The 17,603-nt window shown below is 48.5% G+C and overlaps 1 protein-coding gene across 6 annotated transcripts in view; it reads left to right on the top strand.

Annotated features, from left to right (window-relative positions):
- The window catches only part of Mical2 (microtubule associated monooxygenase, calponin and LIM domain containing 2), a 137,603-nt gene that overhangs the window by 101,683 nt on the left and 18,317 nt on the right, over positions 1-17,603 (top strand). For 4 of the 6 annotated variants that reach the window (XR_005975788.1, XM_041666902.1, XM_041666904.1 and 1 more), the window contains 11 exons: positions 422-548; positions 1,180-1,270; positions 2,203-2,350; positions 3,218-3,417; positions 3,716-3,822; positions 9,962-10,030; positions 13,150-13,293; positions 14,538-14,663; positions 15,682-15,900; positions 16,109-16,210; positions 17,456-17,581. Coding sequence is in view for 5 of the 6 variants with exons in the window: in XM_041666902.1 (XP_041522836.1) it covers positions 422-548; positions 1,180-1,270; positions 2,203-2,350; positions 3,218-3,417; positions 3,716-3,822; positions 9,962-10,030; positions 13,150-13,293; positions 14,538-14,663; positions 15,682-15,900; positions 16,109-16,210; positions 17,456-17,581 (1,459 nt within the window). In the remaining variant the exon portion in view is untranslated. The remainder of the gene's footprint in view (positions 1-421; positions 549-1,179; positions 1,271-2,202; positions 2,351-3,217; positions 3,418-3,715; positions 3,823-9,961; positions 10,031-13,149; positions 13,294-14,537; positions 14,664-15,681; positions 15,901-16,108; positions 16,211-17,455; positions 17,582-17,603) is intronic. The other 2 variants (XM_041666905.1, XM_041666907.1) reach the window with 2 other exon arrangements.

The following is a 17,603-nucleotide window of genomic DNA, read 5'->3' as shown; positions in this document are numbered from 1 at the left end:
CTGGCCATGGGACCACGAACAGATGGCTGACCCTGAGAGTTAGTACTGATATGGGAGACAAGCTTTTGATGGCCTTGGGTATGGGCCACTGTGACCACAAAAGCAGGCCACAGAAGATTGTGGCTGGGTCGTAGCTTTAACTGAACCAGAGTCTGCTGAGATGTTGAACCTGTGTTCTGGCATCCTGCCCAGGAAAGGAGACCTCATCCCTACCACCTGGGTACTCTTTCCTCTCTCCCCCTTTTTGCCCCTCCCCCACACTTTGCAGCTCTCAGGAGTGTGTGAGATTATAGGAAAGAATTATACAAACACACCAGAGGCCATCCCTGAAACCTTGGAGGCTGGGGGAGAGGGGAGTATAGGAACAAGGGCCTGAGGTGGCAAGAATAATCTCCAGCCTCTGGGTTCTGACTCCCTGCAGAGAAAGTCTTTACCGACTGTTACCTCAGACAACCCCGGAGAACATCAACAAAAATTTTGAACAATACACATTGGACCCAGCAACACGGTACCCAAACCTCAACTTGCACTGCGTCAGGCCTCACCAGGTAAGCCCACTCCCACGCCTGTCTGAAGCCCCTGCAGTGAGCTGAGGGAGAGCAATGGTCTCATATTGTCACTGTCCTGAAACTGAGGCCACCAAAGCTCGTTAGCAAAAGGGTGGAGCCAGTTCTTTCCCCCACAAAATGTGAAGGTGCAATAGAGGCCTCTTTATAGCCTTATGGGGGACTAGAACACATATGGTACTATGCATGTGTGTGTGTGTTTATGTATTTTCACATGTTGATTTGCCACTGTGCAAATGTGTCACTGATTAATTCCCCTCTCTCAAAAATAATCCACTTACTTACAATATTTCCTCTCTTCCTTACCATGCAAAGGCTTGGACATCACTTATCCTGGGGATTTTATCCACCCAAACTCTATTAATTAGTAGGACAGAGAATAGTATGGGTTCCTATTAGCCAATTAGATATTCACGGTCAGTTCTGCCTCATTTGGGAGAACTGTTGAGGCCCGTTGTCTGTGACTCAGTTGTCTAGATGCCCTGCTGAAAGTCTTACCAGCCTGCACCTGAAGAAAACAGTAGCGGGTAGGGAATCTGGTATGGGCATAGAGAGGCCTCCAGCCCAGGAGCTGGGAACTGATGGGCAGATGTGTGGTCTTTTCTGCTTGTAGGTGAAGCATTTGTACATCACTAAAGAACTGGACCGCTTCTCTCCTGAGAGATGGGGCTCAGTGAGGAGATCCGTTAGCCTCTCCAGGCGGGGTGAGTTGCCCGTCTGGGACCCTGGGACAAGGTGTACAAGGGATGATAGTAGCTGCCTCTGTCCTATTACCTGTGTGACCTTGGCAGGTGCCTCTCCTCTTTGTCCTTCAGTTTCCTCATCTATAAGAGCAGGGGTAAGATGGGATTCTCGGAATTGAGACATGCAGTCGCTTTCTGAGCACTCAGCCCAGGAAAGTCCGCTGTAGGGAGTTCCACGGGGCTAGGTTTTCTTTGCATCTTGTTTCTGGGAAAAGTGTCCTGTCTCCCTAGCAGCTAGTCACCAGATTCCTGGGACTTTTCCCCCTTCCTTCTCCTTATCTTCCTAATCTGACTCAGCGCTGGCACAGAGTGGTGTTCAGAAGCAGGGGAGGGATAGTCCAATGAGTAACTCCCCAACAGCCCTTCATTCAGGCTCCCTGCTCTCCTACCCAGAGACACTCCAGCTGCCACTGTGTCCATCTCCCCCCTCCCATCCCTGCACATACCACATGCCCAGCTGCTGTAAAACACTGTTTACAATAGTAAACTTTTATTGTTACCCAAGCATGGCACGCTCTCCGCATTCTTTGCTGTCTCTCCATCCTGTTTTCCTGGAATACCTCTGTCTGATGAATTCCTAGACATTCTTCAGTAGCCAGCTCACATGCACATCCACAGAGACTTTCTTTAGAGAGTGCTTCCTAGGCCGACTTGCAACAAACCTGGTCAAGAGCACCTCTGTCCATGACAGCCCCGTGTCATTAGCGTCACCTAATAGATGCAGGGTCTGTGTTCCCAGCCTCCAGCCCTGGACCCTGGTGACAGTGCTGTTAGACAGTGTGCTTCCTGTTGACCTGTGCAGTGGCCGTCAGGGTTGCATCTCTGCCGTCACTCTTCCTAGTTCCCAGCCCTGTCGGCAGTACAGAGTCTCACCACCTGCCCCCTCCCCACAGAGTCAGACATCCGGCCTAACAAGCTCTTAACCTGGTGTCAGCAGCAGACTGAGGGTTACCAACGCGTCCGTGTCACCGACCTGACCACATCCTGGCGCAGTGGCCTGGCCCTGTGTGCCATCATCCACCGCTTCCGGCCAGAGCTGATGTGAGTGCAGACCCTGGACAGAGGGGACCCCAGCCTTCTCTGGGTGAAGACCCCCAACCTGGCTCAGTGTTTCTCTCTGCAAGTTCTGATTGGGTTATTTTCTAAAACTTGCTTTTCCCTTGTTTGGACAGCAACATGTTTGCCCCGTGTCCCTGGGATCTGACAGTCATCATAAGATCAGTCATCATAAGTCATCATATCTCACTGCTTGGCCCCCAACTCTAATAGCCACCTTTTGGAAATTCAGTGTAGGCCTCAAAGCCCCCCCCCATGAGAGGAAGTAGAAGAGAGACCTGCTTAACCAAAGAAGTATTGTTTTGACATCCAGAATCATCAGATCATTTCTAGAATCTTCTAAAGCTTCCTTGTGTGTTGGCAAAATGGCAGGGTCAATAGGAAGGCGAGAGGACAGTCTATAAACCCTTCATGACCTCTACTGACCTATTGACACGGGACGCAGTACAGACTCCACCCACGTACAAACCCTTCCTAAAGGCTAATGGAAAACTACCAAAATCATCTCACCCCGAGGAGATGGGAATCTCTCCACATGATACATATAATTGATTGGTTTGAGAAAAGATCCTGTTATAATAACAGTTAAGATTTAAAAAAAAAGAATGAGAAATAATTAAAGTAACTCCTACATTTTCAAAGAGAGTACATCATTTTCTGAGGGTTTCAGCCTAGCTATAATCATGTGGTATAATCATGGTCTGTGTTTGATTCAGTCTCTTCATGAGCAAGGCGTGTTCCTGGGCTTGAGGTTGGGGCTCAATGGGGCTGGAAAATTATCAGCCCACAGTGTTCATTCTGGGCTCCATGCATCCTGTCTCACCCTGAACTCACCTGGTATTGGTCCTCCAGCAACTTTGACTCACTGAATGAAGATGACGCTGTGGAGAACAATCAGCTGGCATTTGATGTGGCCAAGCGCGAGTTTGGGATCCTGCCTATGACTACAGGCAAAGAGATGGCGTCTACTGAGGAGCCCGACAAGCTCAGCATGGTCATGTACCTCTCCAAGTTCTATGAGCTCTTCCGGGGCACTCCACTGAGACCCATGGGTAAGCATGGAGGCTGTGTCTAGTCTCTAGTGTCATCTCTATCCCCCTGCCTGAGTCTGGCTAGTACTTTCTACTCAGAGCTTCAAGACACCTTTCCCTCAACTCAGAGGCCAAACAAGGTTGACTATCCTTGAAGACATGCAATGGCCTTCCATACCCCTCAGTCATTTAAGGCTTTATAAAAGTTGGGGTGAGGGATTTATTCTAGAAGAGTCCTGATACGAGGACACCCACAGGTTACAACATCACTACCTGGGCCCTGGATCCCAATTGCAGTGTTGCTTTTGCTTCTCAACAGATTCCTGGCGTAAAAACTATAAAGAAAATACTGACTTCGACTTGGGCAAATCATTCATTCCTAATAACTATCTCAACCTCACATTTCCCAGGAAGAGGACCCCACGGGTAAGTTTCCAGCGAGTCTTTCGTTTCTTCCTCACTGCAGGTGATGGGGGAAGAGAAAGGAGAATTTCATGGCTGGGTTTGTTTATGTTGACAGATTATGTAGCTCGAGACTCAGAAGATGAGCAGGTAGCTCAGAGTGTGCATATTTTTAGAGTGCACCCAAGTTAGCTCTGCTCCTGGAGAGGCAAAGCAAGCTCATTTCTCATGTCATTCAGATCCAGGGGTATGACAGATGTCGGTCAAGGGGCAAGGTTATGGTAGTAGTCTACAGTCTCGCATCTCCATCCATCCATCCATCTATCCATCCATCTATCTATCTATCTATCTATCTATCCATCCATCCATCTATCCATCCATCTATATATCCATCTATCATCTATCCATCCATCCATCTATCCATCCATCCATCCATCCATCCGTCTATCCATCCATCTATATATCCATCTATCTATCCATCCATTCATCCTTCTATCCATCCATCCATCCATCCATCCATTCATCCTTCTATCCATCCATCTATCCATCCATCTATATATCCATCTATCTATCCATCCATTCATCCTTCTATCCATCCATCCATCCATTCATCCTTCTATCCATCCATCTATCCATCTATCCATCCATCTATCTATCCATCCATCCATCCATCCATCCATCCATTGGTCATCGTGCCCCACTAACTTTAAGGCTGTGACTTTTAGTTGTTTTGACGATAGGAGTGATTGATTGCACAGAAGTGGGGTTCTTGGCTTCAAGTCCCATCCAAGCTTGCTTCTTTGTTGTTGTGATAAAATGCAGACCAGACCAACTTGGGGGAGGAGACGGTTCGTTTGGCTTGCACTTCCGTGTCTCAGACCATGATCAAAGGTACCCAGAGCAGCAGCTCAGGGCAGGAATCTAGCGGTGAGAACTGAAGAAGAGGCCACGGAGGAATGCTCACTCTCCATGGCGGCCCTGCTTTCTTCTACAACCCAGAACCACTTGCTCTGGGGTGGTACCACCCCCAGTGGGCTGGGCCCTCCTACATCAATGGTCAGTCAAGAAGATGCCCCACAGATTTTCTACTTTAGAACGATCTCATGGGTTGCAGTTCCCTCTTCCTTGGTGACTGTAGTTTGTGCCAGACTGGCAAACATTACTCAGCACAAACCCAGGGCATAGTGAGAATATAGAACTTTCAGGAATCATAGAACCCTTATTGTTTGTGACTTTTTCACAATACTCACAGATTATGAAAAATAATTGCCTGTTTTCTGTCCCCTAAGAAGCTAAGTCAAAACAATCAATATTTTTCTATGATACTTAGCTGATAAGACTTTTCTGGCAATTTTTTTTGGAACTCAGTTATGCATGTCTCAAGCATGAACTTTGTAAATGACAACATTGTCATTTACACAAAATAAGCATGTGTGTGTTCTCACAACCTACAAGCCACAGGTTGAACACCTCTGAATTTAACATGTGGTGTAGGACGATTCACTTCATCCAGTGTGAGCCAGAGAAGCTGAAAATAGGATACCCTTTATTTCAGCCATCTTGCATCTCAATGGGAGACAGACTGTCTTTGCCTGATAGGTTCACAGTTACAGACATAAGCCAGGGCCCAGAGAGGCCAGGCGACTTGCCCAAGGGCACACAATGCTGATCATACGTCATTGCTTTGCCCCCTGCCCTGAACTTATTGATCAAAATGGTTTTTGTTGTGTATGCAGTGATGGCACATGCTGGGAGACAGATGACTGAGCTCGGTTCCACACAAGATGCTGAGAACCATACACAAATCTTTATCTATCTGTGGTGGCTCTGCCACACAGAGATTGGTAGAATCAGACATGCTCCCTGCCTGCAGGGGAGCATGTGCATCTTAGGGAATATACATTTAGGAGAGATGATGCCTGGACCATTCTGTCCCATAGCCCCCTGCCCAAACAACGCCTGCAACCTTGATAGAGGAGTCTGTATCCATCACTCCTTACTATCATCCTATGATGTTTCTCCAGCTTCCAGAGAAAGAGCTTAACATGTCCACCTGTCCAATCCCTCCACAGCGCTACATCTTGTTCTTCAGAGATGTCACTGTCCCCTGCTGAGCCAGTCCTAACAATCTCTCTCCCTTTGATTTGAATCCTAAAATTTTGTTCTTTGTCCTGTCCTCTTATATTACTGACAACATTCAAATCTCAGCAAGACATAACGCCTTCTATTTTGCTTGAAGTTGGTTTTTCCACTAGGGACCATGCCTGCTTTGCAGGCGAGCTCTTCACTCAATAATAAAGACTGGGTGGTGCTTGCCTGGTAGTGAAAGACTGGGGTTGTGTTCTCTTTAGCAGCCTTTGGTGCGCTTCTGCAGTCTGCCTGTGACTCTGGTCAGAACCCAAACACTTCTTGGTACAGGATGAAAGTTCTTAAATTATTTTCACCATGCAAGTCAGTGCCATCTGAACCCACATTTTTCAGCCTCTTGCCTTTCTGTAGTCATACAGATCTGTGCATACTCTAATCCGTGCTCCCTCGGGCTCTCCTAGACTTTACGCTCCTGGGCAATGAATTATATTATTATGAACACTGCAGTCCGTCATTGTCCTTGTTCAATTATTCGCACATGGGGGTACCTGGAGTTCATCTCATCTTGAGCTCATTCCTTCTGAGACAATACATTCACCCGCCCATGCGTATATCCTTTGGAGGAAGGGTGGGAACATAGTGTCCTTACAGTGTAGTGAGTAGGGAAACTTGGACTTGGCGCTGTTAAATTTTAGTAAGTTAGACAGGTATTGTCAAAGTAAGAACTAGAATTTGGATTTTAAAATTCTGTCACTAATAGCATTGACACTATATAGCAATGTGTAGTTTAAGAAGTGTTTTATATTCTGTGATTCCATCAGCCTCGCAGAAGCTTATGAGTAGATGGTGTCAGACTCTTTCCTATAGGTGAGGACACTGAAGTCAGGTGGTTAGGTGATTTTCTGAACGACACTAGCCACACACTAGCACCTGAACCTGTGATTCCTTGAAGAGAGAACTTTCTTGCTAGTATCACTGGTCATCTTTTTAAATATCAAAGCTGATATCCAAGTCAACCAGATCTAAATTCCTCCATGGTTGGGCTAAGCCAGATAACTAAATATAAATGTTGTCTGCCTTGGCCGGGCGGTGGTGGCCCACGCCTTTAATCCCAGCACTCAGGAGGCAGAGGCAGGCGGATCTCTTGTGAGTTCGAGGCCAGCCTGGTCTACAAGAGCTAGTTCCAGGACAGGAAACAAAAGCTACGGAGAAACCTTGTCTCAAAAATAAAAAAATAAAAAAAAAATGTTGTCTGCCTTGAGCCAAAGCCACTCAGGATGTGTGGAGACATGGCTGTCCTCAGCTGGTCAGATTAATAGGCAGAGCAGCGGATGTGTGGCATTGGTTGTTTTTTTAAAGAGTGAAACCATTTAGTTTAATAAATGGATTTTGGCATATCAACTCTTTCAAATCCTCGGAAAATCATGATAAGAAAATGTTCCTGGGGTAAAAGAACTGGAAAGCTGATAGGAAGAGAACGTAAGTCATTTGTTTATTCTCCTGGTCTCTCTGCGTGGCCATGAGAAATATTTGGTTTTTTGTGATGCTTCTGGTTCTTTGTCAAGTATAACAAAGTTCAGAGTGATTAGGGTCTTTTTGTAAAATGCATTTTATTTATTTTTTTTTTACCAATCTCATACATGTATGCAATATATTTTTACCATATCCATCCCAACACACCCCGACCCCCATAGAAGCCCCTCTTCTCCCTACCAGTCCCCCTCTGGCTTTGTGTGTGTGTGTGTGTGTGTGTGTGTGTGTGTGTCCGTGGCCACGTCCCACTGACTTTAATTATGTTCAGTTATATGAGCATAGGTGGAGATTATTTACTGGAGTGTAACAACTTACTAGTCGTTATGCCATTGAAGAAAATGGCTCTGGGTTAGAGGTCTTGAGTCGATTTTTGGCTTCCAGTGAGAAAAATAAACAAATCTCTACATTTTCATTTTCGTAGGCTTTTGTTTTGAACTGCATCTCAATAGCACTTTTCCATAGGGGAAAGTAAACATTGTTTGGATGTATGTGCACTGCTAACCTTTCCCTGTAGATGCATTTTATGTCCCAGGTCCTTCACAGTGGAGGTGTCTAAGAAACAAAGGTTGCCCCCTTGTCCTTCATTTATTCTCCCATGAGGACTTAGGAACTTCTTAGGAGATGCTGGCTGGGCCCACCACCCTGGACTGCGTTCTGTGAGCCCTTAGGTCACATGTCCAAATGGGGTCTAGCCAGGCTCCAGTTGTTTGAATGGTCCCACCCTGGGCTTTCAAGTATAAGGGAGAGAAAAGGATGTATTAGTCTTTGTGAAAAAAGCCAAGTCCTCCTTGAAAGTGGAAGCATACAAAGAGAACCCTAAGATTATGCAGGAAGCATTCTTTTTGGTGGGACATTCTGTACTTCACAGTTCTGGTCTCTGGGCCTAAGTGGCATTCACAGGCAGTGGAGCTGGGAGCCCAAACAGTTTGTGCCTCTAAAACCCAGCATTGTTGGAAACCAGGTCATCTGTTTCTCTTGGTGTTTGTCCAGGCGTTAGACCGGGGTTATTTTCATTCACAGAATAATGATTTATGAGAAGCTGAAGGAGCTGCTGAGGGAGGCAGGGCCCTTGATCTGCTAGGCTACGGTGCCTTGGTCAGATTTTGAACAGATATCCATGACTAAACTGTGGTTGGTTTTTCTTTTAATGGGAGTGGTGAATATGGCAGGCATGTGTGTATGTGTGTGTGTGGTGTATACGTGGTGTGTGTGTGTGATGTTGTGCGTGGTGTGTGATGTGGTGTGTGGTATGTGTCTGTGATGTGGTGCGTGTGTGATGTGTGTGTGTGATGTGTGGTGTGTGTGTGTACGGTGTGTGATGTATGTAGTGTGTGTGTGTTGTGATGTGGTGTGTGTGTGGTGTGTGATGTGTATAGTGTGTGTTGTGATGTGGTGTGTAATGAGGGTGTTTATTGGACTCACATGACGCACAGTAGACTCGGTGCTAGGGTTCCCAGGCTTCTATTTCAGAGTATCCAAGCCCAGAAGGATCGTTCTAGGGCCAGGCGAACTATGCTTGGGCCTGAACGGGCGTTGTATTTGGGCTTACAGTGAGCCTGTGGTACCTCTTCCTGCATTTATGGTGTCTGAAAGGCTGGGTGTGATGTGGACCTGCCGTGGAGGAAGTCAGAGTGTAGGAAAATCCATACAGATGTGACATATACTCTGTGGGATGTGACCCCAGACTCCAGCAGGAGCTAACTGTTGGGAGAAGGTCCAAATCACTGGAAGCTGGTAGTTATGATGTCTGTCCTTAGGGAACAGATGCAATCTGGGTTCAAAGATGCATGTGGAGAAGGAACAGTACTCAGCCTCCACCCCACCCAGGCCACGGGGACAGCTCAGACCTTACACTCCTCCTCACCTGACAGGCCTGGGCTGGGTTATTCAGATTCAGGCAGCAGGGGTGAGCTGTGAGGGGTTACCAGGATAGCTGGGTAATACACTATGAAAGGGAACGTGTCTATTAATAGTTACAGTGGCGAAGGGAGTCAATAAATCTGAACCGTCCTTGACAAGCTGGACATTTGATCTCTAGTCCTCAGGTTGGAGCTAATGTTTATTGAAACGAATTAAATCATTTAATGGTGGCTGAATTGCAGGCTTAATTTGACACCAAAGCCCTGGACAGCTCACTCAAGTCCTGAGAATGCTCTCTGCAGGGTGAACTTGTCCTACCTCTTCACGGGAGGCCCAGGGAACAAAGAAAGTCAGGGAGTTCCCACACAGCAACAAGCACTGAGGGCATTCCCCGGGCCTGGCTCTGACTTCGGGGACATAATTAAACCTCCCCCAAGCCCACAGCCACTGTAATAGAGATGATGCCTCCCCTGCTTGTATCTCAGGGATTCCGAAATAGAATAGAGGCACTCTTCATTATGCCTGACTGTAACTCCATGGCTGTGCTTACATGAGGAGCCATCTTTCCCCTTGTCTACCATTAGACTGACAGCTGTGTCCAGACGAGCATGCGTCCTTCCGTGCTTCCGGTTCAAACAGCATTCGTGGCCCTGAGCTCACCATGTTTTCTTGGCCATTGCAGGTAGACACCCAGACCGAGGAGAGTGACATGAACAAGAGGAGGCGTCAGGGCGTCAACAGCCTGGAAGAGGTGAGTGTGCCTGGGCTCGGCTGATACAAAGGCCCGCATCCTAAGGGCCAGTGGCTCCGGGTGTGCTTGCTTGCTATATCACTAGCCCTGTTCCCATTTTGTTTGTTTTTTCTCTCATGAACCACTGGGATCCAGGCTCAGTTTGATCACTTTACTACTTCCTAGCTGCGTAACTTGCAGGATGAAACCTCCCCGGTGTAAGGGCCATGGCTGTCAAATGTGCTGACACCTCCAAAATGTTTAAGACTTTGAAAGGTTTTTAGATTAATAAGACAGCACACATAACATAGTTAATTAATATTGAGTTGCTAATCATAGTAAGTAGGAAAGAGACACCAGCTGACAAGCTCTCTGCACTTTTTGCGGCTTCCCTCTAAAGCCTTTAAGACAAATGTTGGGTGCCCACGAGTGCCACCATCTGGCGAAAGGAGAAAACTGTAGGAGACGGTGTTGAAGTCTAGATAGAGCCTGCCTCTGAAAAGGGCAGGAGGGTATGAGTTCTACCTTAATGAAATAATCTAAAGAGATACGAGATGTGCATGTGTGTATATGTTGGAGGGTGATCATGCGCCTTGTATGCGTGTGGAGGTCAGAGATGCTGTCGAGCGTCTTCCTTGTTTGCTCTTCACTTACTTTTTTTTTTTTTTAAAAAAAAAAAAAACAGGGCTTCTCAGTATAGCAATCCTAAATATCCTGGAACTCACTTTGTAGACCAGGCTGGCCTCAAACTCTCAGAGATCCACCTGCCTCTGCCTCCCAAACGCTGGGATTAAAGATGTGCACCACCACCACCCAGCATCCACCTTACTATTTTGAGACAGGGTCTCACTCTGAAGTGATAGTTCATCTGTTAAACTTGACTGGATGGCCAATGAACCCCAGGGATCAGCCTGCCCCCACTTCCCACTGCCAGGGCTATAGACATGTGCCACTGTGCCTAGCTTTTGGGGGTATTGGGGAGACCTAGGTTCAGGTCTTCATATTTTGTATGCCAATCACTTTACCTGCTAAGCCATCTCGCCAGTCCTGTACTTCATTTTTCAAAGCCATCCTAATTCTTTAAAAGCAAGCACACCTATGCCCATGAGGTGTGGGCAGCAGCTTTAGCTGAGCTACTGGCTGATACCGTAGCTGACTCAGAGGCATGTGGGGTGATTTACAAACTACATCGATGCTTGATTCCCAGGACTTAGAAGAGACTTACTTGCCTCCTCTGTGTGAGACTTTATTGTTATATTTTGTAAAACATCAGTCATGCCTCAGACTTGTTCTATCTCCCATCAGTGAGCTGCCAATCAAGCCAGAAGCCCACCCTGATAGAGTGTGGCTGCCCACCACTTACCTCATTCTCTGATCAAAGGAAATCTGGAGTTCAGTTCACATTGTGCAGTGTAAACATGCTCGCTACCCTCATCTGAAGTGTTTCCAGAACTTTTGGGGCAATCCTGCCAAGAACTGTGGCTTCAGCGGGGCTGGAGAAATGCCTGAGCAGTTAAGAAAGCTCACTGCTCTTCCAGAGGATCCAAATTCAGTTCCCAGCACCCACATCAAGTAGCTCTCAACTGCCTAAAACTACACCTCCAGGGAATCCAATGCTCTCTTCTGACCTTCAGAGGTATACACACACACACAGTTTTAAAAATGAAAAATAATGCAAACTCCGGTGCCCTGGCTCAATGAATCGGTGCACCGGTGGCTGTGTAGCCCACTGTTGTCGCCGACTTTGATTTGTGCAGTGTTCACTCAGTAGACTTCACCCTCCCTCCCTCTTGATCATGCATGGTATGTGTGCAAGACACATTTCGTACCCTAAAGCAGGGAGTGGCTCTCCGTTTTGCGTTTGTCCAGAACTTGACTGTGCTGTGCATACACGACCCCTTCCTCAGGCTCCTCTCTTTGGGATCTTATTTTTAAAAACAGTCTTCCCAGGCATCTTCTCTGAATGAACACATCTTTACCCTCTCAAGAATGCTGTTCCTGTGGAGAGACTCATTGTCTCCTTCGGGGACCTGACCATCCACTTGGCACAGTACCCTTCTGTATGCTCTGAGGTGTGTGGGAAAAGATGCATGGAACAGGAAATACATACTAAGAAGTACTAGACATTTTCAAATCGTATTAGTTAGTCGACGAGTGAGATGGAGCTCAGGTTTGTAAGCCATCGTAACCAAGCTTCTCACCATCACGCATCCCAACAGGATGGATGCGAAGGGCCCTTCATCCCTGTGCCATGAATCCCCAGAACCTCCAGTCCCAGGCTAATTGTGAGAGCACCTCGGACCAACACAGATTGAGATCTTTTTATACGATGGCTGCCAAGTGCCCTTCAGAAGTGTCAGAGCCAAGGAAGATAGCGAAATTGCCAGAGATTGGAGGAGACTAAGGAGACAAGATGACTCAATGTGTGGGATCCTGGATTGGAGCCTGGAACAGAAGATGGGTGGGAATGGAAAAACTGATGCAGTCCAAACACAGCCCATGGTCCAGTTGAGAGTATTATGCCAGTGTCCGTTCCCTGGCTCTGATAACAGTGCTGCGATTATTCATGAAGCTACATCAAAGGTGGCTGGAGGAGGCGTCCTCGGGAGCAGGCTGTACTTCTTTGTACCGTCTGTGTAAATCTAAAGTTATCTCTGAATTATTTTTTCTTTAAAGATTAAAGTTGTGGGCGAAGTTGGGAAAGGGAGTGCAGAGGAGAGGAGCAAAAAGCCAAAAGCCTGTGCTCACCATAGTCCGACTACCTTCCCTTGCCACTCTCTCTCTCCACTTCTCAGACGAAATGATGTATTTTGGAAATTATTTTATGTAACACTTCTCTATTTGAACTGATTTTTTTTCTTTTGCTATAACCGTTTGAAGTGGGACACTCCTTCCATTTTGTAGATGGGGCAAATTCAGAGACATACATTGCCTGGGTTCAGGACCGGTAGGGAGAAAGAATTCAAACTCTAACTGCCGGGTTCCCAAGCCAATACGTTCATCCTTTAGACACATGCATTGGGCAGTGAGCATCAGTTCCAGAGGACACCCCTGCTGTCTGCCCTCGCTCCCACAACCCACTGAGGGGCCCTATGTCCTGACAATCCCTGGATTCCCATGTGCTGTTTTTACCTTTGCAGCTGCCAGCTTTCTCCAGCCGTAGCTTGGGCTCCAGTCAAGAGTGTGCTAGAGAAGGCAGCAATCAGAACAAAGTCAAGTCCATGGCCAATCAGCTGCTGGCCAAGTTTGAGGAGAACACACGGAACCCTGCAGCCCAGAAACAGGTAATGCTTTATATGGTCACTGGACATATCCTGCTGGTAGCAGAACCCAGCTGGCTAGAGATGGGTTAGAGTTCACCTCCTGGGTGTGGCCAAATGGGGGGGAAAGACTTCAGCCTCCTGGTTGTGAAATAACAGACTTTTCCATGGGGTTCTGTTAGAACATTTAGGCCTTCATACTGGATCCCTTACAAGTAGGGGGTGCTAGCATTCCAGTGTGCGGCCTGGGAGTCGCAGTTTGCTGGTGCCCATCTCTCAATTAATTAAATCCATTTCCTAAATCACTTTTGCCCTCAAACCATGATTTTAGCCAGTGTAAGAGAGAGCAGCTCAAGTCGAGAGGCCTGTAGGAGAATACTGCCTAAGTCCCTTGTGAGATGGCATACCCTGATCAGAGATGCAAGGACTTGGCCAACTTCCTCAGCATGCCCTGGTGCCTCTGTCCTCCCCATACCCCAACAGGCTCTACAGGGTCGCTGTGTTTGACCAGGGCAGGCTTGCTGCTGTGGTTCATGCCGTCATGCCTCATTTCAAGGCTGTGTTCTTAGCCTGGTTCCTCTGTTCTCTTGCCTTTGGATGTATACTGTAAAGTTACAATATGTTGTCATGATATAAGACTCTGGGGGTAAGATTCCCTTTGTTTATCGTGGACAGTGGTCCCATGACAGAGCTGGACAGTCTCTCCCCTGGTTAACTTTAGAGGCACACGTGAATGGCTCCTTGGTCTTGGGGCTAGCCACAGCTCTCCTGGACAACTAATCTTCTCAAGGAAGTGGATTTGAAACGAAAGGGCAATTTTCTTGAGTCCTGTCTTTGTCTAAGCATAGTTTCAATGGTCCCTCCCCGAGGCCTGACTCTGTTCATTTGACCTGGACATCCCTGTTCTGGCATTGGCAAGAAGCTCTCTGTTTCCAGGAGGACTGTGCTGGCCACCCTAGCCTGGTGTAGGCTGGCACTGATGGCCCAGAGCCCTGTGTTTGAGCCAAAGAGCAAGGCCTGTGGGATTGACACGTTGTCCCAGAGCAGGGAGCTACAGAACTTGCCCGTCCACATGCTTGTAGAGCCAGGGATCCAGTTTCCAAGCTGGGCCGGGCTTGCAGGAACCCAGCCAGCCGCATCTCTGCTCCTCCACACAGCGGCGTCTCCTATTCCTTGTATCTCCCTTCTAAATCCGCGTGCCTTTTCTCACTCGCCTTTTCTTTCCTGTCTCCTTGGGCTGCTTCTGTGGACGGCCTTTTCCCTCCCAGGACTGCCACCGGGTCTCGGGCATAGGTAAGCCTGTCTTATGCTCTGCCTCTCGCCCTCCTGCTACCCCTCACTGCCCCAAGCTGGAGGACTCCACTCCCAGGCTTCCACCTCCTCTGAAAAGGCAGGTAGGGCTCTTTCCAGTGGATACTGTTTTGGTAACGCTTGAAGGAGGGGACTTGGAGCCAAGGGGTGGGATGCATGGCTCCCTCCAGCCCCCATATGTGGCTGGTTGTAGAATCCCTGTGCATGAAGACACAGTTCAAGGTTACTATCCTTATGGATAAGAACAGCTCCATAGGTGGCACCTGATGTACGTGTATGCCACTGGGCCCTCAGCCCACCACAGGTGTTACCCAGCCAACCATGCACAACAACACACCCTTGATGCTGTTGCTAGGGGGAGAGTAAACAGCTCCAGGTGGCCACTTTGGAGAATTCCCATGCGATGCTTTAGTACAGAGGGGCTAGCGAATAAACTGATTTCCAAATTATGGAGAAAGCAACAGTGGAATGGGCTGGGGATGCCTTATGGCTCCCCCCCACAGAAAGAGTAAGGCTGGGGATGCCTTATGGCTCCCCCCACAGAAAGAGTAAGGCTGGGGCATGGTAAAGGCCTTTCCAGATGTCTGAGCAGCCAGAGCCTGCATGGAGAGACTGGCCTTAGAATCTGGACAGAGTCAGGATAAGCACCCACAGATTCCAGGGTCATCTGGTCAGCACTGGCTGTTTGTTGTATACTGGGTACCAGAGGTGGAGAGCGGTAGGTGCAGGGCTGACACAGCAACCGTGTGTCCATGTGCAGACCATTCTCATGACGAGGTCTCCTGCATACCCAGGTCAATCACAGCCCCTAATGGGATGGGTCCCGCCTTCCTTGAGGTATCCTAGGCAATCTCAGAACAGAGATATGCATGGGAACCAGGGCTGTAGAGGTTTGGATGTCTTAGGCGAGACCCAGGGCTGAGTACTGTTGTTTGAGTGCTAAGGGTACCAATACAGGTTCCTCCTTCACCCGGGCTAGTCTGTGACCGTTCTCAAAGTGCCACCTGCTGCTGTACCCTCTATCTCTGGTCCTCGTGGGGGGTTCTTCCTGGGGGGTGGGGCCTATAAAGGGAAGGAAGCTGACTTCCCCCTCTCTCCCAGTTCTCCTCCGTGGTGGCTACAGGACAGGTGCTCAGAGAACTCAATCAAGTACCTGCTAGTGGCGAGTGCCCAAGCAGACCCTGGAGAGCCAGGGCCAAGTCAGACCTGCAACTGGGTGGGGCTGAAAATCTCGCCACTCTGCCTCCCACCTGCCAAGGGGCACTGGCCCTGTCTGGGGTGCTGCGGCGGCTGCAGCAAGTAGAAGAAAAGGTTCTTCAGGTGACCACCCCCTCTGCCTACCTGTGTCCGTGTCCCATCCTACCTGTTCCTCACCCACCCAGAGCAGGTCCCTTTTCCTCTGCTTCCTTTCCTATCTTCTGTCTGCTGTGTCTGAGGAGACAAGCCTGGCTCATTCCTTCCTCTCTCCCTTGGAGGTGACCCTCATGGCCACTGTTGCCATCTTTCTCCTTTCTCACCTTGACTGCAGAAGAGGGCCCAGAACTTGGCTAACAGGGAATTTCACAAAAAGAACATTAAGGAGAAGGCAGCTCACCTGGCCTCCATGTTTGGACACGGGGATTTCCCACAGGTAAACCAGGGGCTTTCGCAGTGCTCGGGAACCAGGGCTGGATGTCTAGCCAGGTAGCCATGAACCAGCTCCAGAAGCTCACTTCTCTCCTTCCTTTTCTATAGTACAAGAAGCGATTTCCTTTTTACGCCATTGATAAATTTGAGCTTGCATCTAATAGACGCAGATGCATAGTTTTGAGACAGAAGACACATTATGACGAGGGGAATGGAGGCAGGAGAGTAAGCTCAAGTGAAAAGAAACCCCCACCCAGCAAAAACGGGGACTTTAGGACTCTAGTTGGGCTGAGTGTGGTGGCGCAAGCCTTGAATACCAGCATTGCAGAGGCAGAGGCCAGTGGATCCTTGGGAGCTTGAGGCCAGTCTGGTCTAATAGTGAGTTCCAGGACAGCCAGGGCTACGCAGTGAGACCCTGAGTCCATACAAAGTAACATTAAATCAAACGAAACAACCCTAGTCAAGAGTGTCCAATCTTTTGACTTCGGGCTGTGATGTGCTGGGTCACATTTATAGTTATCCTGAGGTGCACAGGGACCACAGCTCCCAGCTTCAGCTGTCTCTCAAAGCAGCAGTGCTAAGCTAATGCAAGAAACTTTACCTTAGCATGGGAAGTACAGCTTCCTCCAGGCCACCTGCTTACTTAGAAACTGGTAGGAAAAGAGGAGCTGGTGTTCACAGAACAGGAACTGAGTAATAGTGAAGCCAGGGAGGTGGGGTAGGGGTATTCTCGTGACATCCTCCTCCTTCAGCAAGCTGTCTCTAGAACACATCTTAGCCACCGTCACTCAGCCCCCTCCTGTGTCTCCAGCTATCAGTGGAGCCACGCACAGAAGGAAGGATATTGCTAGGGTCCTAGTAATCTCCAAAAGGCAAGTGTGTGCCTCCAGCTGCTGAAGCCCCAGCTGTGGCGAGCTACCCCCATTGGCTCAGGCTTCTCCCCTCCTAAGCCTGCAGCTGCACCCTCATACCAGACTCTTGTATGGTGGATTCTCGTGAGCACTGCAGTCTGGGGCAACTCTAGGCAGGAGCAGAATGGGTCTCCCCGGGGTTTTTCATGGAGCTGGAGCTGGAGGAGACACAGTGCAGCTGGGAGCCACATAATCCCACTTGGCTCCAAAGACACACTCCTGTGTCATCCTGAGACGTGGCCCTCAGCGTCTGCTCCTCCATGGGTATGTTAAAGGCAAGATCGCTCCCCCTGCCACAGCTATAATCCTGCTTTCTTTGCTGTCTCTGTTCCATGCAGGATAAACTCCTGTCTAAACGTCTGCCTCACGCTCATCCTCCATCTCCTCCCTCTGGTCTTCCATCTCCTGATCCAGCTGCTCCTTCCTCTCCACCAGCTGCCGACTCTGTCTCTCCTGCCAGAAAGGTAGTCATCCCGGAATCACCCC

Source organism: Microtus oregoni, unplaced genomic scaffold (genome assembly GCF_018167655.1).
Source record: "Microtus oregoni isolate MIOR12 unplaced genomic scaffold, Mior012 000016F_ref0000370, whole genome shotgun sequence".
Lineage (NCBI taxonomy): Eukaryota > Metazoa > Chordata > Mammalia > Rodentia > Cricetidae > Microtus > Microtus oregoni.
The sequence above is the reverse complement of the archived record's forward strand: the minus strand, read 5'-3'. Positions and strand labels throughout refer to the sequence as shown.